The sequence below is a fragment of the Paroedura picta genome, chromosome 3 (genome assembly GCF_049243985.1).
Source record: "Paroedura picta isolate Pp20150507F chromosome 3, Ppicta_v3.0, whole genome shotgun sequence".
Taxonomy (NCBI): domain Eukaryota; kingdom Metazoa; phylum Chordata; class Lepidosauria; order Squamata; family Gekkonidae; genus Paroedura; species Paroedura picta.
In genome coordinates this window covers 73,641,121-73,668,973 of record NC_135371.1, presented here as the reverse complement: position 1 = coordinate 73,668,973, position 27,853 = coordinate 73,641,121, and the positions used below count along the sequence as shown (strand labels likewise).

The 27,853-nt window shown below is 43.5% G+C and overlaps 1 protein-coding gene and 1 long non-coding RNA gene across 3 annotated transcripts; one reads left to right on the top strand and one right to left on the bottom strand.

Annotated features, from left to right (window-relative positions):
* Positions 1–74: 74 nt before the first annotated feature.
* Positions 75–5,551, bottom strand: LOC143832262 (uncharacterized). The gene is made up of 2 exons (XR_013229165.1): positions 5,360–5,551; positions 75–489 (listed from the first exon to the last, which is right to left on the bottom strand). It is a non-coding gene; the product is annotated as an uncharacterized LOC143832262 (long non-coding RNA).
* LSM11 (LSM11, U7 small nuclear RNA associated) lies at positions 4,740–27,853 on the top strand. 2 transcript variants are annotated; one of them, XM_077326412.1, is made up of 4 exons: positions 4,740–5,331; positions 14,371–14,510; positions 15,834–15,917; positions 20,688–27,853. In XM_077326412.1, exons 1-4 carry the CDS (start codon positions 4,941–4,943, stop codon positions 21,075–21,077), a joined length of 1,005 nt encoding a protein of 334 aa, XP_077182527.1. In that variant the 5' UTR covers positions 4,740–4,940; the 3' UTR covers positions 21,078–27,853. The 2 variants fall into 2 exon arrangements, with proteins under 2 accessions (XP_077182527.1, XP_077182526.1); XM_077326411.1 differs by having other exon boundaries at positions 4,744–5,370.

Here is a 27,853-nt window from a genome sequence, read left to right as displayed (position 1 = left end):
TTCGAACTCCGACATAGGGTGGCGAAAATGGCAGCTCTGGGAGGCAGAGCTAATAATAAAATGTCAAGATGTAATTTCATGCATAAGATTTTATTGTGTGCACAAATAAGTAAACATACTGAGCTAGCAAAGAAACCATCAGGCATAATGGAGGATAGATCTATCAGTGGCTATTAGCCATGCCTGACTGATGGGAACTTCCATATTCAGAGACGTTAAACTTGGGAATCCCAGAGCCAGAAGGCAACATTGGAAGATTTTGTTGGTCTTCCAAAGGAACTAGTTGGCCACTGTGTGAGACAGAATGTTTGACAAGATGAACCACATGTCTGGTCCAGCATGGTTTATCACTATCCATCTAAACATCCGGAAGAAGTTCCTGACAGAGCAGTTTCTCAGTGGAACAGGCTTCCTCGCGACGTGGTGAGTTCTCCATCTTTGGAAATTTTTAAACAGAGGCTAGATAGTCATCTGACGGAGAGGCTGATTCTGTGAAGGCAAAGGGGTGGCAGGTTACAGCAGATGAGCATTTGGGATGTGAGTGTCCTGCATATTGCAGGGGGTTGGACCCATGAGGCCCCTTCCAACTCTATTATTCTATGACTAGGAATTAAGCCCACTGTGCTGTAAATACAGCGGGCGCTAGCTGCGGGAGTGTGGGGTCACGGGCGGCTGGGCAGCCAGGCATGGCTGGTGGGGCTGCTGGCTGTCGCTCTGGTGGCCCCCCTTTCCCTCGGCCAGACTCACTGTGGGCCGGGCGCGCGGCAGGGCGACAACAGCATGAAGGAGGCGAGGTCAGTAGCGGGCGGCCATGTGCTTGGGCGAGGCCTCGGTGCGCCGCTGGCCGGGGAGCGGCTTGGTGGCGGTCTCCTCGTGTGTGCGGCCATGTTGGAGCGCGGGGCCTGGCCGCGACCGCAGCAGCGAAGGTCGGGGACAGGCAGGCAAGAAGTGACATGTAAATGGGGGGGGTAGGGGTGGGAAGGGCACGGGCGGCAGCAGCCGGGGATGAACGTTGGGGATCGGGGTAAGAAGGGCGTGGGCTGGGGCGGCCGGGGACGGACGTTCGGGGTGGGGGTGGGAAGGCGGCGGCCGGGAAGGCAGAGTAAGTGCGAGCTCCGTCGGCGGGGAAGGGCAGTTGCTGAGTCCAGCTGCATTCGGGAGACGGGCCAAGTAGCCAATTGGCCACTTGGCCCTGGAGTGCTACTCTGAGGAGCGAATCAGGAGCTGCAAAGCGGCTCCTGATTCGCTCCTCAGAGTTTTTATCCCGGACAGAGCCCGCCCACTCTCCTCCCACTTAGCCCTTACCCTTTTATTTAATACTGCGGAGCGGTTTAAAGATTCTATCTGTTTTTCAGGCATCTGGCACAAACTCCTATTGTACTTTTAGAATATCATTCCATTATCTGCAGGCAAAGACCTTCACCTAAAGACAATATCAGTATTATACTACAAAGATTAAAAACTCAAGAATGTTCAAACTACTGCACTATTGCATTCATTTCTCATGTTAGCAAAGTTATGCTCAAAATCCTACAAGCTAGGCTCCAGCAATACGTGGACCGTGAACTTCAGAAGTACAGGCAGGTTTTCAAAGAGGCAGAGGAACTAGAGATCAAATTGCCAACATACGCTGGATCATGGAGAAAGCTAGGGAGTTCCAGAAAAACAGCTACTTCTGCTTCATTGACTATGCTAAAGCCTTTGATTGTGTGGAGCACAACAAATTGTGGCAAGTTCTTAAAGAGATGGGAATACCAGAGCATCTTATCTGTCTCTTGAGAAACCTATATGCAGGTCAAAAAGCAACAGTGAGAACCGAGCATGGAATCACTGATTGGTTCACAATTGAGAAAGGAGTTTGGCAAGGCTGTACAATGTCGCCTTGCCTATTTAACTTGTATGCGGAGCACATCATGAGAAAGGCGGGGTTAGAGGAGTCACAAATTCGGATCAAGATTGCAGGGAGAAATATCAACAACCTCAGATATGAGGGCAAAAGAAGAAGGAGACGACAGAGAATGAGGTGGCTGGATGGAGTCACTGAAGCAGTCGGTTCAAACTTAAATGGACTCCGGGGAATGGTAGAGTAGCGATCCCCAGCCTGTGGGCTGCAGACCACATGTGGTCCGTTGACTAATTGGAGGTGGGCTTCTCTCCCCCCCCCTTTACAACACACTTCGGGTATCATTGTCTCCCATCACTCCCAGATGGGACTATCTCGTTGCAGAGAAACAAGCTCAGGGTTCCCATTGATTTCATGAGTTAAAATTTCCATGAAAATAAAATGTTCCTTATGTTCATTGTTGTGGCATGTCTGTATCTTATTTTGAAGGGATGTTTAAACATTACCATAGCGATCAGAGAGCATTAGGGCAGTGGTTGAGAGTAGAGGAGTAAACTACCCCCCCACACACTGGGCCTCAGTAAAATTGTCAAACGTTGAGTGGTCCCCGGTGATAAAAAGGTTGGGGACCACTGTGGTAGAGGACAGGAAGGCCTGGAGGATCATTGTCCATGGGGTCTCGATGGGTCGGACGCGACTTCACACCTAACAACAACAATTAAAAACTCAAAAGGCCCTATCTTTACAAAAACATTTAGTGGGGGCCATACCATGTGGGAGACCCCTGCATTAGTACTTTAAAGTGGATGCCAATAAACATAATCTGATCTGCACTTGCTGTGGATTAGTGGAAGTAATTCACAATTTTAAAAATTAAATTAAAATCTTGTATTTCACTGATCCAGGGGTGGATTCTAAACTTAAATCTGCAACATTAGAGGTAATGCTGTTGAGGAGCATGTTCTTCCAGTATTTCTTTAAAAAACAGATGGGAAGTTTGATGCAATAGGGGATTACAGCCAGGGATACTTGTTCAATACCTTGCTCAACCATGAAATGTACATGGTGATCAAGGAATAGTCACTTGCAGCTTAGTCTACTGCACAAGTTTGTTCAGTTGCATAGGGGGTGGGGAAGTCGTAAGATCTTGTGGTAAGTAATGAAAAGGGAGCATTATTCTTCACAACTCATTGAACCAGGGAACTCACTGTCATGGGAAACCATGATGACTGCTACCATCTAGTGCTTCCCATCCAGTGTTTAACAGCTCTTTGTCCTTACATGACTACAGTACCCAAACTTTGACTATCAATTAGATTTCAGTAGCACTTCTATAGTGGGAGCACAAAATACTATTCTTTGTCTGCATAGAGTAAGAAGTCCCCAAATTGTTGCCCATGTCATGGGGCAAGCTCAGATCTTTCCTGCACCAGGAATCTAGCCTGGCACAGTGTTTGTCCGGTCACAAGGCTACTTTCCGCCTCAAGGCAATGTTGTCGATGCAGGCCCTCATTGGTCCTGTGAGAAGGGACTGGCCCTGATGTCATCTGGAAGTGCAAATTAGCACTGTGACCAGATGAGTGTTGCGCCAGGCCAGATTCCTGGTGTGGTAAAGGTCCTGGTACCCAACCAGTTGTTTTAGAAAGCAGGCGGGGCCAGGTGGGGTTTCTTCCGTATGACACTGGTCCCCAACCTTTTTCAGGCCAGTGACCGGGGGAAGGGGAGAGAGAGAGAGGCCCGGGGACCAGGGGGGGGAGAGGAAAAGCAGCGCTCGCCGACAGGTGCAAATGTGCAGGCACAGAGCTGCATGTTTGCACTCCCGCCTCCCCCCCCAGCACGGTGCTTGCCAGTGGGCACAAACGCACAGGCACGGAGCTACCGCACCTGTGCGTTTGCACCCCCGCAGCGCGGCACTCCCCGGTGGGTGCAAATGCGCAGGCGCGGAGCTGTCGCACCTTACGTTTGCGCCCGCGCCTCCCCCCAGCTTGAGCAATTGGGGGGGGGGGGAGAGGGAGGCTGGCATGCCGGCGCCTCCCCCCCCCCCTGCCGCGGCCTGGTACTGAGGGCGTCATGGCCTGGGGGTTGGGGAACATTTTCAAAAACATAATTTGGGTGGCAGCTGATACCACAGCACAAGTATCTTCCTTCACTCTCTGTGACTGAAGGTCAGCCATTTTGAGGCTGGCTCTGGTTTCCATGACAGCTGTTTTGTGACACTCATTTTGTGGCTGCGCCCACTGAACTATATCAATATGCTAAAAGTTCCCATGGGCTTAAAATAGTTGGGGGGCCCTGACAAAAAACTTGGCTGTCATAAGAATGCAACCATAATAGCCTCTAGAATTCTCTGAAGCAGAAGATAAACTACTAAATTAGGGTTTGGATAAGTATCATTCAGGTATCATTTACCTGAATAGTGTTAAAACTAAGAACAAATCCACCCAATGCCTTTTATTTAAAAGAGACTATGTAGATTGTGCTCTTGCACCAACATCGATGTACACAACTTCTGAATACTCCTTGTCAAGCAGGGCGCTGAAATGCCTATCTGTGCTGATGGGATGCCCTTTACGAATAACAAAATGCACCTTTTTGTCTCTGGTCATTCTTACACAGAAGCCAATGTTTATGCGGGCGAGAAAGCAACGTCGTCCAGAGGGTCACTTAAAATCCAAGATCGTCTCCGGCTAATGTACGTTTCAAATGGGGAGAAGTATCGAACGTGCTTTCTTTTGGGGAGGGAGAACCAAGTGGCACCTATCCGTTATTTCAGATGACCCGAAGTCGTGCGATGTAAAGGCAAAGGCTTCTGCCGGGGCAGTCGTGGCAAGCAATGTCATGGGCCTGGGGAGCGTCGGCGAGCGATCAGCCACTATTGCCGAAGCAACGCGAGGCGCTCAGAGCCTCGCGGGGACCCGGTCCCAGGCGGCGCGCAGCCAGCTTCTGTCCTTCCAATCTGGGGCGAGCAGGGGGCGCGAGGAGGGCGGGAAGGAGCCCGCTGTGAATATCGCGGGGCTGGGGCGGCCCTTAGCGGCGAGCGCGGGAAGCTGCGGGCCGTTGTCCGCGCTCCCAGCGAGGCCAGGGCAAGCGCGGAGCCATGGAGGCGCAGGCCGGGACCGGAGCGGGGCGGCGCCGTCGCTCGGGTGAGCGCAGCAGCTCGGAGCAATCGCCCAGCCCCGACCGCCTGGACGTGAGCTCGCTGCGCTTTGACCCGCTGCTGGCGCTGTACTCGGAGCGCACGCCTCTGCCCTACCCGGCCGCGCCCTGCTTCAACAACCTGGCCGAGTACGAGAGCTTCCAGCGCGGCCTGCTCCGCGGCGCCGACCGCCAGCGAGGGGCCTCAGCCCGCAGCAGCCGCCCCTCCGTGACGCGCACCCGGAGCCGACCTGGCCGTGCGGCCGCCGACCCTGAGCGCATCGAGCGCCTCCGCAGCCTCATGGTGGCCAAGGAGCCCGGGCGAAAGGCTGCCGACAAGGCCCGCGCGCGAGGCAAGAAGACGCCGCGCAATGTCCTCACCAGGATGCCCCGTAAGCGGCGGGGAGGGCAGGCGCCCGCCGGGCTTAGCGTTTCAGGGCTAAGTGGCAGCCCCCCTCGGTGGCCGTTCAGGTTTAGCCCGCTCGACCCGTGGCGGCGAAAACAGGAACTGCGCGTGGGGCGTTTCACGTGCTACGTGGGTAGCCGGCCTGCCCTGTCCACCCACGTACTACGGTGGGCCTTGTGGGGTTTGGATCTACCTCTGTGTATGGCAGGGGTAGTCAAACTGCGGCCCTCCAGATGTCCATGGACTACAATTCCCATGAGCCCCTGCCAGCATTCACTGACAGGGGCTCATGGGAATTTTAGTCCATGGACATCTAGAGAGCCGCAGTTTCACTACCCCTGGTCTAAGGTGTAGGGAGCTGGGGGAGGGGCATAGCTGGGCCTCTGTAATGGGTACATACTGGACTTTATATATTTTAACATGCCCCCAGTTGCTTGCAGCAGGTTTCGTTCATGTGTTTCATGTCTGCATTGTAGAGTAAGTGTTATATTTGCAGTTCTAAAACATGCACTGAAAGTATGTACTACTACTCAAAGAGTCAATAGTCTGTAGATGATAGGTGGAAAAGAAAAATGTGTTACTGGTGGGAAAAGGGAATCTGAAGTGAGAGGGAACAAATGTGAAGCACTGAATAGGAGAAGAATAGGTTTTTATACCCCACTCCAGGAGTCTCAAAGCAGCATACAATCAGAGTCCAGAGAATGGGTGCAGACTAATGGAATAACTTTCTACCTAAAGAAGAAGAGAGGAAATCAGGGTGTTGATTGAGGTTCAACGTGGAAAAACATGAAAGGAAAAGAAGGATATGAAGAAAAGAGATTGAAATACCGTAATGAGATGACGATGATTGAAAATAGGTGTATGGTATTTCAGTTTTGACCATATGGACATTTATTTTAGCTTGCAACTTCTATGTTGAGTGACAGATGGAGGGTAATTCCAGGTTAGTCCAGAACAATAAAAAATCCAGGAAACCATGGACACTTTAATTTTGTTAATCTTAAAATGCCACTGGGCTCCAGTTTTAGGATGGATGATAAGAGAACTGGGGAGGGACAGGTATGCGCAATGGCTGATGACTGGGGAGCATCAGAGACTGTATCCTGCAGAATGACTTGGGAATAAGGCCTGTAAGAGGTGCACCACTAAATAACAGGAGGGTTCCCTTAAAGGTTGTTGTCTTGAATGTGCAGAAATAGTTTCTAAAGTTGGTTGTAACCATTGCTGCCTGGGCTAACGCGTTTTCTCTGACTCTGCTGGTATTGTTGTATGGCCTTCCTGCAGATATGAGAAAGGCTTTACCTTGATGATCAGTCAATTTGGTCTCAAGACTTGCCAGTTTTTTTAGTTTGTTTTTAATTCTGGTTCCTGTGTTTTAAATTTGATTGTCTGTGTATTATGGTTGTTGTTGTTTTTTTTAATAGTAGCTTGCACTGAGTTCTTTGGAAAAGAAGAGTGATAGAAATTTTTTAAAAATTAAGATAAAATTAAAAATTAAGATAAAATATATGTGATGACAGATAATGTCCTGGTAAAATTGTATATTTGTATGAAAAATAATTGATAATTAAGAAAAAGGTCAGGTGGGGCCACAGGTCAGTAATAGAGCATAGTTTGCACACATCAGTCCCCAATTAAGTTCTGAATACCAGGAGTAGCTATTTTTCAAGGCAATGATAATAACTGGTGATATTAATGTCATTAGGTGTTTGTAAACCGCTTTGAGACTCCTTTGGGTAGTAAGCAATAGGGTACAAAAATCCGTTCTTCTAAGGAGCAACCATGAAAGAAACATGTGGGCACATAACATTTTACCAATGTGAAAATATGGGAGACAGAAGGAACAGGGTGGACACCTGTGTACTGTGACTACCCCATGTGTATTAGGGCAGAGGGGCATTTTGGTGAATGTGGCCTAATTCACACAAGAAGGGAAATGATGCAGAACTGGGAGGAATTGGTTGCCATGTAATCTTCCCCTAAGAAGAGTCTCCAGTCTGATTTTCCCTTCACATATCTGAGGACATGGCTCTGGAAAGCTTATCTGTAACCACTATGCCAAAATTCCCAAAGGTCAGTCCTCTCCCAAACTCAACTAACATTCCACACCAAAGGTTCTTGACACCCATATCTCCACACCCATACCCTCATTTGCCACCATGCCACCACAACCTCCCACACAACACACACATTCAACCCCATGAACTTACAGACTAGACAACTCCCCTTCTTCTTTCCACTGCCAAGCTCTAGCGCCCGTTGTATTCCTGGATACAACGGGCTTTGCCCCTAGTCACAAATAAAATAACTAATGAGGAAAATGGATACACAAGTTGAACAAGGTTAGCATGAATAGTGATAAAAAAATCCCCTGGGCCAGATGAAATGCACCCGAGAGTGCTCAAAGAACTTTCCAGAGAACTTGCACAGCCCTTGTCCATCATCTTCGGAACCTCTTTAAGGACTGGAGATGTCCCGGAGGACTGGAAAAGAGCAAACGCTATCCCGATATTAAAAAAAGGGAGGAAGGATGACCCAGGAAACTACAGACCAGTGAGTCTGACCTCTGTTGTGGGGAAGATAATGGAGCAGATATTAAAGGGAGCAATCTGGAGGATAATTTGCTGATCCAAGGAAGTCAGCATGGATTTGTCTCCAACAGGTCCTGTCAGACCAACCTGGTTTCTTTTTCTGACCAAGTAACAGTTTTGCTGGATCATGGAAATTCGGTTGATGTCGTTTACTTGGATTTTAGTAAAGCTTTTGACGAGGTTCCCCATGATGTTCTGATGGATAAATTGAAGGACTGCAATCTGGATTTTCAGATAGTTAGGTGGATAGGGAATTGGTTAAAGAACCGCACTCAAAGTGTTGTTGTCAATGGTGTTTCATCAGACTGGAGGAAGGTGAGTAGCGGGGTACCTCAGGGCTCGGTGTTCGGTCTGGTACTTTTTAACATATTTATTAATGATCTAGATGAAGCGGTGGAGGGACTACTCATCAAGTTTGCAGATGACACCAAATTGGGAGGACTGGCAAATACTCCAGAAGATAGAGACAGAGTTCAATGAGATCTGATCACAATGAAAAATAGGCAAATGAGAACAAGATGCAATTTAATAAAGATAAGTGTAAAGTTCTGCATCTGGGTCAGAAAAATGAAAAGCATACCTACTGGATGGGGGATACGCTTCTAGGTAACACTGTGTGTGAACGAGACCTTGGGGTACTTGTGGATTATAAACTAAACATGACCAGGCGGTGTGATGCAGCAGTAAAAAAGGCAAATGCCATTTTAGGCTGTATCAACAGGGGCATCATATCAAAATCACAAGATGTCATAGTCCCATTGAATATGGCACTGGTCAGACCACACCTGGAGTACTGTGTGCAGTTCTGGAGGCCTCACTTCAAGAAGGACGTAGATAAAATTGAAGGGGTACAGAGGAGAGCGATGAGGATGATCTGGGGCTAAGGGACCAAGCCCTATGAAGATAGGTTGAGGGACTTGGGGATGTTCAGCCTGGGGAAAAGGAGGTTGAGAGGGGACATGATAGCCCTCTTTAAGTATTTGAAAGGTTGTCACTTGGAGGAGGGCAGGATGCTGTTTCCGTTGGCTGCAGAGAAAAGGACGCGCAGTAATAGTTTTAAACTACAAGTACAACGATATAGGCTAGATATCAGCAAAAAAATTTTCACAGTCAGAGTAGTTGAGCAGTGGAATAGGCTGCCTAAAGAGGTGGTGAGCTCCCCCTCACTGGCAGTCTTCAAGCAAAGGTCTTCAAGTAAAGGTTGGATACACACTTTTCTTGGATGCTTTAGGATGCTTTGGGCTGATCCTGCGTTGAGCAGGGGGTTGGACTAGATGGCTTATATGGCCCCTTCCAACTATGATTCTGTGATTCTGTGAAAAAACCTTTGCCCCTGTTGAGTCCTAGGTATGTCATAATATTGTGTTTTGTAATAACTTGCATTTCTGCAGTCTCCTTTTCTAGCCTGTTCTTGAAGTTCCTTTGCAATACAAGAGATATTCTCAGGTCCTATTGAATGTCCTGGAAGGTTGAAGTGCTCACCCATAGGTTTTTCAATTTTGTGGTTTTTGATGTCAGACTTGTGCCCATTAATTCTTTGGTGTAGGTAGAGAACACCTTATGTAGAGAACAGGGGGGCATTGTTGGCACTTGATGGCATATACTAAGTTGGAAGTTGAGCAGGTGGTATAGGTGATGTTGTTAGATCCAGTAATTGTGGCACTGGAGTGTAAATGGGTGCACAGTTGGCATCTGAGTTTGTTGCAAGCTCTAGTACCAGTGTCCACATGAGATGGTGCATTGTTGTGGGTGAGGAGTTGTTTGAGATTGGGGGGCTGTCTGTGTGAAAGAAAAGGTTTACCCCCCAGCACTTGGGAAAGAGAACTTTCATTATTCAGTACAGGTTGTAAGTCACTGATGATGCCTTGTACTGTCTAGAGCTGAGAGCTGTATGTAACTACTAGTGGTGTTCCGTTGTTATCTCTTTGGTTATGGGTGAGAACAAATTGGCACAGTTTGGTTGCTGGGCCAGCTATGGTGTTTTTTGAAATTGTATTCCGAATGGTTTGTAATCCATTTTTGAGTGGGATGTTGTTATATAGGGACTCCACATCCATGGTGGCTAAAATGGTGTTCTCTGGAAGTTTGTTTAAAGATTGTATTTTCTCAGGAAGTCTGTGGTGTCTCGAACATAACTAGGAGCCTTGATGGCATAGGGCCTTAGAACAGAGTCCATATAGCCAGATACCCCTTTGGTGATAGTGTTTATGCCTGAGACAATTGGGCGTCCTGTGTTTCCAGGTTTGTGGGTTTGTGGGTTTTGGGTAGAAGATAAAAGGACATTTGTTCTCACCCACAACCACTTCAGATTTTGTGATGACTTGTTCCTTCAGATCAATGGCACAGCCATGGGCACCCGCATGGCGTCTCATGGCGTCCACTGGGGTTCAGCAAGTCCAGTGAGTTTAGAACAGCATAACTCGGTTTAGGATTGCACTGTAAGAATGCTTGGTAAAACATCACAGATAGCCATACTTATGTGGAATCTCTTCCTTCATCAGTTATGCCAGTTGGTTACTGAGGTGGTGATTATGTATCGGAAATATTTCTCTTGTACAGTGACAACCCCCTAGGTAGGCTTTTAATAATCATTTAGAATCTAGACATTAAGCATGTGTTTTACACTAAAAATCCATTTCATCACTATTGAGTACTAAATTATATCCCCATAGGCTTCACAAATGATTGATGAAAAGGCTGCAGTGCCTAAAACCACAGGAACATAATAGTTACCTGCAGAGCATAGCATAATAGTTTTTTATGTTTGCAGAATGAGATTTCCACAGAGATGCATTTAGTATAGTTTTGAACTCCCATTAAATTTATTTATTTCCAATACTTTAGCCCAACTTTCTCCAAAAAGGACTGAATGAATAAATGACCATTACAGTGCATGCCTCTCTGGTTATTTTTTTTATGTTATTATTATTATTATTTGGTTCAGGTTGAGCTAAAGCTGCAGGCCATGGTAAAGTGACAAGATTAATGCAACATTTCATGTTGGGGGTGCTACTCATTGGCAGTAGAATCATGAAAGGTTTGGTTTTCTTGTATAAAACAAGTAGAGCTCTCAGTATGTTTAAAATCTTTCAATAAATGAACTGTCTCATGGGAGTCTTAGTTTGTGGAATTTTGTAGAAATTGTGCAACAAAGGTAACAGGAGCAGGTTTGCACAAGAGCAGGTTCAGTCTCTGATACAAAACAGGCAGGATTACAATTGTAAACTTATAAGTGGGGGATCCAAGAAGACTTGTATAGGAGATCTGATTTCACTACATCCCCTTCACACTATCTGTTTTTTTTTCTCGTTATTCACCAGTCAGTCAGTAACCTTTTATTGGCATAAAATATGTATACGACATATAAAAATAGGGTTTAAAATGTCAACAAAATAATAAAATAGGGTTACATAACCAAACAGATCTTAAAATGATTAAATAAACTATAAAAGATAAAATACAAGGTAGGCAGCATATTATAAAAGCATCTTAGTTAAAACTCTGGCAACTAAAATGGATACCTCTGGGTCTTTGTCAGAGAGCAGAAATTGCAAGGTCATAGATTTACTTAAAGTTGCAATGTATGGCTGTGAAAGTTGGACTATAATGAAGGCCGAGCGTCAAGGAATTGAGGCTTTTGAACTCTGGTGCTGGAGAAGACTCTTGCGAGTCCCTTGGACTGCAAGGCAAACAAACCGGTCAGTCCTAGAGGAGATCAGCCCTGCCTGCTCCTTAGACGGCCAGATCCTGAAGATGAAACTCAAATACTTTGGCCACCTCATGAGAAGGAAGGACTCCCTGGAGAAGAGCCTAATGCTGGGACCAATTGAGGGCAAAAGAAGAAGGGGACGACAGAGAATGAGGTGGCTGGATGGAGTCACTGAAGCAGTCAGTGCAAACTTAAATGGACTCCGGGGAACGGTAGAGGACAGAAAGGCCTGGAGGATCATTGTCCATGGGGTCGCGATGGTTCGGACACGACTTCGCACCTAACAACAACAACAATGACCACATATGGTCATATTGACGCGCCTCCCCCTCCCAAAATGGCCAGTGAGGGGGATGGGAAAGGGAGGCACCCCAGGTGAGTGTATACCCAGCTATGCTTCCCAACTATATTCTGCATGATCACGCCGCTTCTGGTTTTTCTCAAAGCCTGGAGAGTGTTTCAGGGATTTCTCAATGGTAGAAGAGGTGAGAAAGGCTTCCCTACTGGGTTATCATAAGTCAGCTGTGATTTGATGGCCAAAAAAGGGGTGGGGGAGACTTGTATATGATAGTATTCATGTTCATGAAGTGCAGTTTCCAGGTTATTTTAATGTGATTTACCCTAAAATCATGGCAGTAAAAAAAGCTGTGAATGCCTCAAAGGTCAAGCAACAGCAGATAAAATTTGAATCAAAAGAAATATATGCATTATATAAAGGACACAATAATATAGTTAAAAACAGGGCTTGAATATCAGACTGCATTAAAAGTCATCAAGCATTAATTTTATATTAGCTATTACCAGTTTGGTGTGGTGAGAGCCAGTTTTGTGTTGTGGTTAGGAGTGTGGACTTCTAATCTGGCAAGCCAGGTTCAATTCAGCTCTTTCCCACATGCAGCCAGCTGGGTGACCTTGGGATTGCCACAGCACTGATAAAGCTGTTCTGACGAGCAGTAATATCAGGGCTCTCTCAGCCTCACCTGCCTCACAGGGTGTCTCCTATGGGGAGAGGGAAGCGAAGGTGACTGTAAGCCGCTTTGAGACTCCTTCAGGTAGAGAAAAGCGGCATATAAGAATGAACTCTTCTTAATCGTCATTATAAATCCCTCATATAAAGAAGAAGAAATCCCTCACATAAAGCTGATGATAAATGACCAACTCAAGACCATTTTGGCCTCATGGGCTTACTTCAGTGGTTAGTAAAGCATAACATAGTTTTTAGAAACACATCCAAAAGATAAAAGAAAAGCAACATACAATGGCACTAAAAACCAAGCTTTAAAATCAATAGCAAAAATGTTGGTTCGACATAATAAACGAGTAGTAGTAAAATTACAGAAAACTAGAAGTTACAGGTTAAGATCAGCAACTAAATGTAATTAAAACTTCAAAACTTTAAAAACTTTAAAACAAGGTGTTAATTGTAAAAAAAAAAAAAAAAAGATCTAGAACCAAATACAAAGTCTGACCATTTCTGGACCCAGCTGCCCCATGGGGATGATTCCTATTTTTAAAATTTGGGATCTTTCACAGACTATTTCTGAGGTCCAGATTGGGAGCGTTTGCCTCCCTTTCCCTCTTTTTGCCCCTATTTGTTTTTGCACTTAAGCTGAGGGACTGGAAGTAGAAACTTACTGGAAGACTTTTTAAAAAAACAACTCGTTCATCTTTATCATGTGATAAAAACACCCAGTCATCTGCCAGTGCCATTTTGTTGCCTTTGAACATCCCCCACCCATTTCAAGTCTGAAATCATTACGGTGCTTTTTTAAATCAATGTCAATTTTGTTATAATGTAACTAGAAGTAAAGCCCATTTTTAAAAATGGGCAGAGCAGGGCCATGGACCCCAGCACTCCCCACAGCCTCTGTCCTTTACTTCTTTCATTCTTAGACCTAAGATTCAAATGTACTAAGGTTAGCGGTGCTAACATAGCTAGTGAATTTGACCACATTACTAAATAACACATAGGATCTGAATTTGGGAAATTATTCAGGTGTTACAGTATATAGAACATCTCTTGAATATTTGATATGTGGAGGGGGGCTGTGCATAAGATCTCCATGAACAACACCATTCTTCTTGTTTCTTACTTGCATTCATCCTTTACATCAAGTGAAATAAACTAATGAATTAGACTATCAAGGAGAAAAACTATCGTGTGGAAGGAATTCATAAATTCGTTTCAGTTTGTCTATTCTGAAATCCATGAAACTCAGAATGGGAATTCAGACTAGATCTTTCTTACAAACAGTAGTTCTTATTAGGTATTACTTATGCTGTTGTTTCCAAGGAGGTCTTGATTTTTGCTAATATAACACTAGATTTGGACTCAGTGCAAATAGCATAAATTTCCAAAAGGTAGTTAATAAACCAAATGTAGTTAAGGTGGTCATGCTTCTTGTAGACAGCTGTTTTTGTACTAGTGTTCCATCAAAAGACATTGTAAAATTTTGTTTGGCAGTTTATTATATTCTCTCTGAGTTGATGACTGGTGCTTTATCTTGTAATGTAGCTGGCTTACTGAAGTACACTGTACCTTTGTGGCAATAATAGTTCACTGTATAGGGAGCTGTTTTCAAAACAATTTTCTTAGTAACTATGTGAGTCCAGCCTTTTGTAATTCATTTTATTCTGAGTGATGTTTGTCCCAATAACCAGACATGGTAGTTCATTTTTGTTCTAGTTCACGAGGGCACCCCACTTGGAGAACTACACCGCTGTGTCCGAGATGGTGTTAAAGTCAATGTCCATATCCGAACATTCAAAGGGCTTCGTGGCGTATGTACGGGATTCTTGGTTGCGTTTGACAAGTTCTGGAATATGGTAATGACCAGCCTTTTCTGTGATTTTGCAGCCACTAATGTAAAGTTTTCAAATCATGTGGAGAAACAATCTATATTCACAACAGCTCAAGCATTTAGGCAGTCTAGCTGTACATCTTACTCATATTTCATCATTGATTTTATTCGTATCACTTCCATTTATTTTTAAATTTATTCTTATAATTTCTGTAGTTTGTAGAAATGTAAAATTTAAACCATGGTGTTAATTTTGTGTGTGTGTGTGGAGGGGAGGGAGAAACATAGACATTTGGGGGGGCAATTTCTATATAAAACGTCTATAGATGTTTCTATAGAAAACAGAAACATTTATATTTGTGAATTCCATAAATATGCCAAATAACACTATTTTATAGGCAAACTAAGTTATACATGATGTGTTTTATGTTGTTAACTCAGTAAAATTAGGTGTACTACAAAAGTAAGTATTCCATATATTCAAGTGTTATTTGGCATATTTATGGAATTCAAAAATAGAAATGTTTTTGTTTTCCGTAGAAAAATTGCAAGTATATTCAGTACTCAAGAGGGAGTTGCAAAATGTTGTATCCTGTGCTACCTTTACAACTGTATCTTAATTTTTGCTGTCCAAAAGATAAGAAATAATAAAAAGTGAAGGTAGACAATTCAGTATTGAACAGTAGAAGAAGAAGAGTTGGTTTTTATATCTTGCTTTTTTCTACCAGAAGGAGTCTTCCCTTTCCCCACAACAGGTACCCTGTGAGGTACGTGGGGCTGAGAGAGCCCTGATGTTACTGCTCTGTGAGAGCAGCACTATCAGGGCTGTGAGGAGCCTAAGGTCACCCAGCTGGCTGCATGTGGAGGAGTGAGGAACCAAATTCAGCTTGCAAGGCTAGAAGCTGCCGCTCTTAACTGCTACACCATACACCAAGTTCCCTCTATGGAGCTGTCAGCATTTATTAAAATTCACTAGGCATGTGAGGACTCAGTTTTTATCAGGACACAGGGACTTTTAAACTTTATCCTCATGCTGTTTTCACAATCAAAGAAAGGTGCCCCTTGTGCGACAATTTGAGGCACTCTGAGAAAGACTGGGGGGGGGGAGTCCTGTGGGCTCATACCCTCTTAAGATACAAGTATTCTTGAATCAGTATAGGAGCCTGTGCTCGCTGCACCTTTGTCATTTCTCTCATAGAGAACAGAAATCAAACCACTGAAATGGTTTTGAGCTATGCACCGATAAACAGTGTTCATCTGTTGTTTCCCTGCTCAGTTCAACATGTACTACAAGTATAATGTGTAAGTCTCAAGTCATTCTGCTATCTATTTACTTTTTTTGCCCCAGGCATTGACAGATGTGGATGAGACATACCGGAAACCTGTTCTGGGCAGAGCTTTCTATGTCGAACCACAGTTGACCCTCACCAGAGTAAGTATCCATTTTCTTGTTATGTGGCTGGTTCAAGTCCATTGCTTGTTTAAAACCATTGGTGCATATAATTCAAATGTGCAATTAAAAGCCCTGTGCTTAATTTAGCAACTTTTGTGATTTCATATACATTATACATTAATTATGTATTGCGAAGTGTAGTACTAAAGAGTTTTAACAATGTTGGATCATACAGCAAAAGTAGATCTGATGTATTTGTAAAGGTAAATGCAAGCACTGGGTCATGTCTGACCCTTGGGCTGATGCCCTCTAGTGTTTTCATGGCAGACTCAATACGGGGTGGTTTGCCAGTGCCTTCCCCAGTCATTACCGTTTACCCCCCAGCAAGCTGGGTACTCATTTTACCGACCTTGGAAGGATGGAAGGCTGAGTCAACCTTGAGCCGGCTGCTGGGATTGAACTCCCAGCCTCGTGGGCAGAGCTTCAGACTGCATGTCTGCTGCATTACCACTCTGCACCACAAGAGGCTCTGACGTATTTGTATTCTGAGACAATAAAAGTATTCTCCAGATCTTTTCTTATCTTTTGAACAATTGACAATAACTCTGAATGTTGCAGTCTATCTTATACTCTGCGTAGCCCATTCAAGTATTTTAATATTTATTGTTGTTGTTATGTGCGAAGTCGTGTCCAACCCATCACGACCCCATGAACAATGATCCTCCAGGCCCTCCTATTCTCTACCATTCCCTGGACTCTATTTAAGTTTACACCTACTGCTTCAGTGACTCCATCCAGCCACCTCATTCTCTGTCGTCCCCTTCTTCTTTTGCCCTCAATCGCCCCTTCTAAGTAGCAGTCAGGGCTGATCTCCTCTAGGACTGACCACTTTATGCACCTTGCAGTCCAAGGGACTCGCAAGAGTCTTCTCCAGCACCAGAGTTCAAAAGCCTCAATTCCTTGACGCTTGGCCTTCCTTATGGTCCAACTTTCACAGCCATACATTGCAACTGGGAATACCATAGCCTTGACTAGACGCCCTTTTGTTGGCAGGGTGATGTCTCTGCTTTTTAGGATGCTGTCTAGATTTGCCACAGTTTTCCTCCCCAGGAGATAAGCGTCTTTTAATTTCTTTGCTGCAGTCCCCATCTGCAGTGATCTTGGAGCCCAGGAAAATAAAATCTGTCACTATCTCCATTTCTTCCCCATCTATTTGCCAGGAATTGAGAGGGCCGGATGCCATGATCTTCATTTTCTTGATGTTGAGTTTGAAGCCAACTTTTGCACTCTCCTTCACCCGCATCAACAGGCTCTTTAGTTCACTTTCTGCCATTAGAGTGGTATCATCTGCATATCTGAGGTTGTTGATATTTCTCCCTGCAATCTTGATTCCAATTTGTGACTCCTCTAATCCCGCCTTTCTCATGATGTGCTCCGCATACAAGTTAAATAGGCAAGGCGACAGTATACAGCCTTGCCGAACTCCTTTCTCAATTTTGAACCAATTCCATGTTCAGTTCTCACTGTTGCTTCTTGACCTGCATATAAGTTTCTCAGGCAACAAATAAGATGCTCTGGTATTCCCATCTCTTTAAGAACTTGCCACAATTTGTTGTGCTTCACACAATCAAAGGCTTTAGCATAATTAATGAAGCAGATGTTCTTCTGGTACTCCCTAGCTTTCTCCATGATCCAGCGTATGTTGGCAATTTGAGCTCTAGTTCCTCTGCCTCTTCGAAATCCTGCCTGTACTTCTGGAAGTTCTCGGTCCACATATTACTGGGGCCTAGCTTGTAAAATTTTGAGCATAACTTTGCTAGCATGAGAAATGAGTGCAATGGTGCGGTAATTTGAACCTTCTTTGGCATTGCCCTTCTTTGGGATTGGAATGTAAACTGACCTTTTCCAATCCTGTGGCCATTGTTGAGTTTTCCAAATTGGCATATTGAGTGTAGCACTTTTACTGCATCGCCTTTTAAGATTTTGAATAGTTCAACTGGAATGCTGTCACCGCCACTAGTTTTATTGTTGCTCAGACTTCCTAAGGCCCATTCTACTTCACATTCCAGGATGTCTGGCTCCAGGTCAGTAACTACCCCATTGTGGTTATCAGGGATGTTAAGCTCGCTCTTGTATAGTTCTTCTGTATAATTTTGCCACCTTTTTTTAATCTCTTCTGCTTCTGTGAGGTCCCTACCATTTTGGTCCCTTATCATACCCATCTTTCCATGAAACTTCATATCTCCAATTTTCTTGAAAAGATCTCTGGTCCTCCCCGTTCTATTGTTTTCTTCTATTTGTTTGCACTGTTCATTTAAGAAGGCATTCTTATCTCTTCTAGTTTTTCTCTGGAATTCTGCCTTTGAGCCTATTGCTCTGTAATTCTCTAAAGTTATATGTGTGCATTTACCCTTAGTTTCTTCTATTTATAACCTGAGCACTTTTATTTAAAGGTTTCATCAGAACTGAGAAATTTATACAGTGTGAAAAATAAAATATACTGAGTCCCAAAGTCAGGGTGACTAGGGAAGGAAGAGAACAAGCATGGTGTAGTGTTTAATGAGTGGTGACCTCTAAACTGGAGAAGGGGATTTGATTCCCCCTTCTTCCACATGCAGCCAACTGGGTGACCTTGAGCCAATCACAATTCTCTCAGAGCTCTCTCAGCCTCACCTACCTCAGAGGGTGATTGTTGTGAGGAGAGGAAGGGTGGGTAATTGTAAGTGGTTTTGAAACTCCTTAGGGATATGAAAACAAACTCCTGGCTCTGTCCCTACAGTCAGGTATTAGGCCCATGGTGTGATCCTTCACAATCTTACAGTGATAGGAAAACACTTTTAAGTGTTACAGAACACAAAGCCTGCCCCCAGAAGATGGCTACACTTGTGCCAGCTGCTCTATTCACTCTCCAGAGGCTTTTGTCTTCTGAAATTTCTTCAGAAATTCCCCGTTCCCTCAGGGTAAAAACGTTTCCATTTCTTCCCTCCCTCTTGGAGGCTCCGCATCCTTCTCCTGTTGCCAGTCACCCTCACCATACAAATCACCTCCCTCTAGCATGCAATGTTTCCAGACCAGGGCTTGCTATTCAAGTGAAAACATATAACAAACTTTTAAATAAATACTTTTACAAGATTTACAATTACAAACAATCACTAGGTTTATTTGGCATTATAATACTACAATGTGGCATTTATTAATTCCTGCAATTTGCTGGTTACTGTAAAATCTCTATGAGTGCCATAGCCCTTGCCTCCTAAGTCTTGCAGTACAATCAGATGTATCAGTTACTTTAACCTCTGGGCTGTAACAATAGCATTCATAAAGAACATTTATATTAGATGAACTAGGAATGAATATGAATATATAAATAAAAAGCAGAACTCAAAGAACTCTTTGAGCGCAAAATAAGTCATCTTCCTTATTTTTGACTGGAGTTTGATTAGTGGTCCCACAACTAATAATGCTGATTGTCTGGCTGGACTATGTTCATAGAATCATAGAATCATAGAGTTGGAAGGGGCCATACAGGCCATCTAGTCCAACCCCCTGCTCAACGCAGGATCAGCCCTAACCATTCTAAAGCATCCAAGAAAAGTGTGTATCCAACCTTTGCTTGAAGACTTCCAGTGAGGGGGAGCTCACCACCTCCTTAGGCAGCCTATTCCACTGCTGAACTACTCTGACTGTGAAAAACTTTTTCCTGATATCTAGCCTATATCGTTGTACTTGAAGTTTAAACCCATTACTGCGTGTCCTCTCCTCTGCAGTCAGCAGAAATAGCATCCTGCCCTCCTCCAAGTGACAACCTTTCAAATACTTAAAGAGGGCTATCATGTCCCCTCTCAACCTCCTTTTCTCCAGGCTGAACATTCCCAAGTCCCTCAACCTATCTTCATAGGGCTTGGTCCCTTGGCCCCAGATCATCTTCGTCGCTCTCCTCTGTACCCTTTCAATTTTATCTACGTCCTTCTTGAAGTGAGGCCTCCAGAACTGCACACAGTACTCCAGGTGTGGTCTGACCAGTGCCGTATACAATGGGACTATGACATCTTGTGATTTTGATGTGATGCCTCTGTTGATACAGCCCAAAATGGCATTTGCCTTTTTTACCGCTGCATCACACTGCCTGCTCATGTTTAGTTTACCATCCACAAGTACCCCAAGGTCTCGTTCACACACAGTGCTACCTAGAAGCGTATCCCCCATCCAGTAGGCATGCTTTTCATTTTTCTGACCCAGATGCAGAACTTTACACTTATCTTTATTAAATTGCATCTCATTTGCCAATTTTTCCATTGTGTTCAGATCTAGTTGAACTCTGTCTCTATCTTCCGGAGTATTTGCCAGTCCTCCCAATTTGGTGTCATCTGCAAACTTGATGAGTAGTCCCTCCACCCCCTCATCTAGATCATTAATAAATATGTTAAAAAGTACCGGGCCGAGCACCGAGCCCTGAGATACCCCGCTACTCACCTCTCTCCAGTCTGATGAAACACCATTGACAACAACTCTTTGAGTGCGGTTCTCTAACCAATTCCCTATCCACATAACTATCTGAAAATCCAGATTGCAGTCCTTCAACTTATCCATCAGATATGGATGTTGTTATGGTTTTAATTGTTAGCCGCCTTGAGGTGACAAAAATCATGAGAGGTGGGATATAAATCAAATAAATAAATAAATAATGTAAGTTTTTGTGCAGTATGCCCTTTTTATGCCCTTATACTTTTGCAGATCATTTTCTAGTGCAGAATGAGCATAACATATTTTCTCCTTCCCCTGCCTCTCTTTTTGAATGTTTCTCTGCAGTTGTTTGACAGACTTAGGCTGCAGGAATCTGTGGTTAAGAAAGGAACTGACTCAAAGATGGCTGCAGATCTTACAGGCCTTTCATGTGATCCCAGGACACTTGGGAAGAAGGCTAGGTCAGCTCGGGGAAGATCAGAAGAACACTATGAAGCGAAGAAGCATTCAAGCAGAGAGCGGATACGGAGCTCTAGCTTGCCTCGAGCCTTTGGGAAGGAAATTGATCTGCCTGGCAGAATCTTGCATACAGAGGGGACAAGTGCAAGTGGCACAAGAGGTCGGTCATGGAAAAAGCGAAGGCCCAGAGTAGACTACCAGCAAGTTTTCACACGCCACATAAACCAGATTTTTATTCGAGGGGAGAATGTCTTGCTTGTTCATCTAGCACACTGAGCTGACTGAGCCTGAATAATCAATATCACAACAGTTGTGTGCTAGATGGTGGTGCTGTGAGACAGAGGTTATGAATGATGTTACTCTGTACTTGTTGAGAAAGCTTTTTTGACCAGAAGAGATTGGTCAAGTTGCCAGCTTGTTCAGACTGCAATGCAGCTGCGTTTTTTCAAGGGACTGAAGGCCTCACGAAACTCTCAAAATTGTGCTGCCTGGATATAGGTCAAGTATTGTGTATCATTTGAGATTGAATAACATGAATCCTGAGACTGACACCAAACATTCTGTTTTTGCTGAGCAAAGAAGCCTGTGATGTTGGGTGCGTCCTTTCTAGAATGTCAGTAATCTAAAATTATGAGAAAGCATGCTTTAAAAAATTAAGGGCATCAAGTAGCTTGAGAAAAGGAGGAATGGTTTTAAGTTTTAACTTGCTTGCACTCCATCTCCCTCATCCCCTGCTGTGTGTACCTGGGCTCAAAGTGTGTGTACCTGGGCTCAAAGAGGTACAGTGTGTGTACCTGGGCTCAAAGAGATACTCTAGTCTTGATCTGCAGTACCCTCTGGCCTCTAAACTGTACCCTTGAGCAAAAATGAATGGAAGCGGAAGTGAGGAGGTCATTGCATGGCAACATTCACTAGAAGGAGCAAAAGAGAAGTTTTGCCTTTCCTTCAATACTATAATACTTGTGCTCTTAACCCATGCTTCCCTGCTTTCTCCCCCCACAACACCAGCAAATAATGAATGCTGCTAACACTGTAACATCCCTACCCAGAGTTTGTCTCAATTTATTAAAAGTTGGTTTAAACAATCCGGTCCTGCCCCTTTGTGTGGCAGAGCAATGGAGACTTAAGTTGATGTACATACATTGCTGGAACTGTTTGCAAGAATAAGGGGGATTGGGGCCAGGCATAGTCATACAGTGCTTTGAAGTGCTAATTTGCCAGCATATGATAGTAGTCCCAGAGATTGCTGCATTCAGTATTGAGAATGCTGTTCCTGAGGTCTTCTAGGTTATGAATGACATTGCCACTAGTTGAGTTCTTCCCGAGAAGCATGTTTATGGCTACTGCAAGGCATGAATAATGATTATTTAGAAAAGTCAGTGGTATTAATTATTCTTCCTTATCAGGTAATCAGAAGAACTGTGCAACGTGTAACAATGCTTATGTATCAACAGTCTGCCAAGGAATATTTCATGGTGCTATGTAAGGTTGCCCTCTGTTTACAATGTGTATATATGTATGTGTGTATATGGTGGTGTTCTGGTAGCTAGACTTTCTTTGAATGTCTTGTAATGCAAAGTACATTAATTAATACAAAGGGAATTTTCAGGGTCTTTGTAGAATGGAGCTAATATGCACACTGGAGTAGCCTAGCAATGTTTTGGTGATGGAGATTTTCCCAAGATGCAAGACAAGTTAGGCAACTTCTCCCATGGAGGAGTCTTGGAATTAGATGCTGTCATCTGTCCAAATCCAACTCAAGGTGGTGAAAAATAAGAGGAAGAGCTAGGAAAAGAAGTGGAACTAAGCTTGTAGAGAGAGAAAAAACAAATAGATTCATGTGTACATTCATATACATTGCATGGCCTCTTGACCTGTAGTCTCCCCAGTGATATTCAGAGCATCTTTCTTGAGCTGTACCTCTCTTCTTCCATTTATAAAAATAGTATTCTGGTCTTTTTGCTCCATCCGCAGCCTGTTTTCTCTCTTTCTGAAAGAAATGCTTAGACATGGCTTCTTATTCCTTAAGCACCCTGTCACTGCTCTTTTTAGTTCTAAAATGTTTCACTCCCATTGCTGCTAAGAACATTTCTTGTTATTCTAAGAGATGCTGATGAGTGTAGCTGAATTCATTCCTGTTCTGGAGTCTCTTGTCTTCTCAGCTGTAGCAGCTGTTTCAGGTTTGCCTCTAATTGTAGTATCAGTGTTTATACCCTGAAGGGTTTACTTAAAATATTCACAGTTTCTTTTTTGAAGAATAGATCCCATGTCCCTGTTCTTGATAATCTTCTCCTTTATCCTACTTTAAGAATGAGTCACAAGATAATATAGTGGACCTTCTGTACACTTCATATGATTTTCCTTCAAAATCTCAACTCCTCATGAATGAAAGCCAGATTATTTCATACTTGACAACTTGAAAATAAAATGCTTTCTTTCATATGCTTACTTTTTCCCATCTCGAAGCTGAAGATACTTTTTGGTTGTCTATACCAGTTCACTTTATGAGTCTTAGGGCATGCAGTGCAAGTTAGTCATACTCACTGTATTGTTATGCATTTACTTCGAATATTTGAGTTCAGTAATGTACGGTTTCATGATTTAAAGTGTGCATTTCTATTGCTGTCATCTTCCGGAAACTCTTTCTGCATTCTGTTCCAGCAATTATTTAGGTGCAAGAGCTTGTGAATGCATGGGTTCCTCTTCCTGCAGAAATTTTCCCTTCGTTTCTTGATGATTAGCCTACACAAAGGAGAGCATATGTAAATGGGGAAATTTGGGTTGGATCCTACCTGTTTGCTCTGTTGGCACTGGCATATTGCTCCTGCACAATGAGCCATCTTCCAGTAATGGTGGGTGTTGTTCTGTTGACTAAAGAAGTTCTTTCAGTAGCAGAGTATTCTGCACTGGAGGAAGAAATCACCATTGATTGAGGTGAATGGAATGATAGGTTCCAGCCCTTTGTGCGTGTCTTAGCCCTTTAAGGGCTGGAATGTCTCATTCTTTGCTCAAGAACCAAGCAATGCCTTAAAACAGGGGTAGTCAACCTGTGGTCCTCCAGATGTTCATGGACTACAATTCCCAGCAAACACTGGCTCATGGTAATTGTAGTCCATGAACATCTGGAGGACCACAGGTTGACTACCCCTGCCTTAAAACCAGTCTCTTTCTGTTGGCCCTTTTGCAGCAAACTAGGTCTTTACCATAATCATACAGTTCTTTGCGGTTTTCTTTGTTAATCTGATCTTTCTCTTATCATTGCAACATTTTTCTTTGTTTGCTTCTGTTCTTGAGTTTGAATATCGTTATTATGCCTGGTCATATCATTAATCCTGCTATTAATCCAGTGCCTCTTTCATTGTACATTCAACATGCTCTCACCATTCAAGAGATTTTCCTATGAACTCCGGTAGCATTGTATGTTGACTGGTGTCTCTTCTGTTGTTAATTGAGACCAATAACTAAGAGGTGCTCAGCTCAGTTTCCAGTATGTTGTCTTAGAAAACTAACACTGCTTTATAAGAAATACTATTTATTCTTTTCCCCTCAATTTAACACACACGCACGCACTCAGGAAACTTTTGCACAGAATCAAGATTTTCTGTATGTAATTCCTGTCTTAGAGGGGGTGGCATTTTTAAAACAAACAGCTTATTTTAAATAGATCTTTAAAGACTAAAAGGTTATGCCACAATCAATCTTATAGCCCTTAAGGTGTCATAAGGTTTTATTTTGTTATTGCAACAACAGAGCAAAGCAGCTGCTACTCTGGAACTTGTCTTCTCTTGCTACTGCTTTTCCAGAGCAAAAGTATGAGATCAGAAATGTTGGCAGGAGTGCTTTAGTGGTTGGTAAGAGCTGAATTCAAGAACAATGAAATCTGTGGCAGAAGATGCTTCTAGCACGATGAGTGATTGAAAGAGATTTGCATTGTGAACTAGCGGTATTCTTCCAGGATTATTTCTGAGTTAATAACTATTTAATGTGGTTAATATGAGCAGGTAACTTTCTAATAATGGTTATAGCTGTTCATTAAACCAGCGGTCCCCAACCTTCTTGTAGTTGGGGACCGCCTCCGAGGGTGGGAGAGAGCCGCCGGCCCGGCCACAGCAGCTGCACTGCGCACGCACAGTTGCCGCACATGCGCGTTTTCGCCACTAGGTGGCGCTAACGCGCATCCGCAGAACAGCCGCGTGTGTGTGTTTTCGCCAGCAGGGGGCGCAAACACGCATGCGCAGTGGCTGTGTGCGTCTGCATCGCTGGCGTGCCAGTGGCCGCGCCTGCCTCTTCCCCCCCTCTCGCTGTGGGGGGAGGGGAAGGCAGGCGCGGCCGCTGGCGGCCCGGTACCAGGCCGCGGACCGGGGGTTGAAGACCCCTTGCATTAAACCACCGACACAGCAACATGAAGTATTGTGCTGAACAACCCTGCCTCGTAGACATGGAATACTATGCAATGTGACTTCTGCTTCCCTGCTCTGTTCTGTGTAAAGAAGAATTTATGGGGAAATGTTTTTAAGATTTAAAGATTCAATGTATTTGTTGGTGAGAGGATGGATATTAAATGTTACTGAAGTCTCTGCAGGGATAACTTTTTATGGACATCTTGAAATTCTTAGATGTTATGTACCCATGTTTGCCTGGTTAAGTGCAGAATTCCCACAGTAGCCATGGGGCTATGCACACACTTCAAGGAGTATGAGTACATGTAGAGCCCATCATAAGGAAGAGACTTTGAGAAGCCTCCTTATGGGAATAGCAGTATTTTAAATGACTCTTCTTTTGCTCGGCCTGACTAGGATCTGTGTCTGTGTGTTAGAAAGTGAACCTACGCCCACCAGGGTGAAAGGTAAAGCTCTATTTACTGAAACTTTTCCCTGCTGTGCAGTAATTGAAGAAAAAAATTGGTCAATAGTTATTAGCCCTATGAGCAAAGGCATTCATGACTCTACATTAATGAGATTTATGTAAGAGGATTTTGAAATTACTAGTATTCTGTGGGGGCCTTGAAATTGCCTGTTGGATAGAATACCTCCCTATTTTGACTATTGTAGATTCAACCCACCTAATTTGATTCTATGAAAATAAGATGTTTGTCTTGCTTTGGTATCTGCATTTAACCAGTGTGACTTACTTCCATTGTACACCCCACACTGCTCACAGAGTGAGTCTGAGAATGACTGAAATGCATTTTAATTCTATCCCCCAAATTTTCAAGGGAGCCCTACTGGGAATGAAGACAAAGAATCCAGCTCCTTTTCAGCACTAGGAATACACCAGTGCCTTGCTGAAGCTTGCTTAGCTTCCTCAAAATGGATGAGAGAGGCCTACTTGAGTGGGGAAGTAATAGGAATGGCTTGTCTCCAGATGTATACCAGCCTTTTTAGCTGTCTCCAAAAATGTTATTGCGCTCTGCTGACAGAGGTGAAACCTGTCACAGAACAAGAAGAAATGACTTATGATGTTTCAGGATACCTGTTTTATTGGCTTCACAACATGAAATAGGATGACTTAGCTGAGCGAAAATTAGTACACCTGAGACTCTCAGCCAGTCTTGTATTTGTTTAGAGTAAAAAGTAGTTTGATCAGGTTTTGTAAAAACATATCTAGCCTTTTTCTTCTCCTCTCTCAAGCTCTCCCTCAGGAAAAAAATAGTTGAAAGCTGCTCCAGGCTTCTTTAGCAATTGCTTTTGATTTTCACTACTTCAGAGCAATGTGCAGCTGTATCCTCGTGTCTTCCACTTGATAGATCAAGTTTAAGTTGAGAAACCAAGAAGATAACCTCCAACTTCTCTTTTGGCATTGTCAAGAATTTCTCTAACTCATATGGTGCATGTGTGCCCAGTATAATTGTGTGGTCTGGGCAATGCCTCAAGCTACGTATGCAAAAATCTACATGACAGATTTAAACCACTTTAATGGTTATAGCTTCCCCAACTGTATCTTGGGATTTGCAGTTTTGTGATAGTGGGTTGGATCCAAATTATGAGGTTAGATTTGAAGGTGCTCTTCTGCCCACAGAAGGACATTTTGAATCCTGCCCCTATTTGGATCTAGCATATTACTTAAAAGTGCCTACTTAGTTCAAATGGAACTAGAGTTCCTGCTATTCATTGCTTGGGAGCCATGAGGTTCTATATCGGTATTCATTTGTAGTGCATATGTCTTGTGTCAGCTGCTGGGTCTGAAGTCTTCCTTTGCTTGCCCAGTTTCCTGTTCTCTGTCTTCTTGTTTGCATAATGGAGATCATTTGTGCTTTTTAAAAAGAGAGACACATTTTCGAAATTACATACAGTCAAGTATACAGGAAAACAAAGACCCACCAACCATAAAATCCTGTTGATAACAGGTTTATAAACCAATCTGCCACTATGTTAATACTCATTTGATTATAAAAATCACATATATTCCCTAATGCTTGAACATTTTGAACATCAGTGCCAAGTAGAATAATGCAAATCATAATATAATAGAAATACCAGCTTCAGTCTTTTATATCTCAAATATCTGAAACAAGGTGCTTTTCCACATCTATTATTTCATCACTTGCTTTAGATTTTTTTTTTAAAAAACTGCACATTCTTGGCTCCCTCTAGTGGTTACTTTAAAATTTCATCGCTGTGTCACCGGTGTATTCCCGAGCTTTAAAATTCAGAGAAATAAATGAGATACAGTGAGGAAGCGATCACTAGAGGAAACAAAACATGGGTGAATGCAATATGGGCATACGAGCAATCAAAATGAGACATGCTGAAAAGCCTGCTGTAGCCTTCTGTCTTACAGGTACAAAGTGCAAACCAAGTCCTGCAGCTGTATAATTCACCAGAGTACTTGGGAACAAGAAGATAAAATGAGCTGAACTGTGAAAGAATGAATGCACAATTGCTTCCAAATCTGTCTGTCTTCCTTGATGTGTAATTTTTTAAAAGAAAGAATTGCTGCTATGACCCTATCTGTGAATGTGCAACATTTTTTTGCTTGATGGATGTAAGAAAGCAACAAATCCCTGCATACAAAAGTTTGTAACCTCTAAGGCAATAAATATATTGATGTAA

Coding starts and splice junctions, on each gene's coding strand:
- LSM11 (XM_077326411.1), top strand. CDS start 4,941: ATGGAGGCGCAGGCCGGGACCGGAGCGGGGCGGCGCCGTCGCTCGGGT. Junction 14,511..15,833: donor TTGACAAGTTCTGGAATATG/GTAATGACCAGC, acceptor TTTTTGCCCCAG/GCATTGACAGATGTGGATGA. Junction 15,918..20,687: donor CACAGTTGACCCTCACCAGA/GTAAGTATCCAT, acceptor GTTTCTCTGCAG/TTGTTTGACAGACTTAGGCT.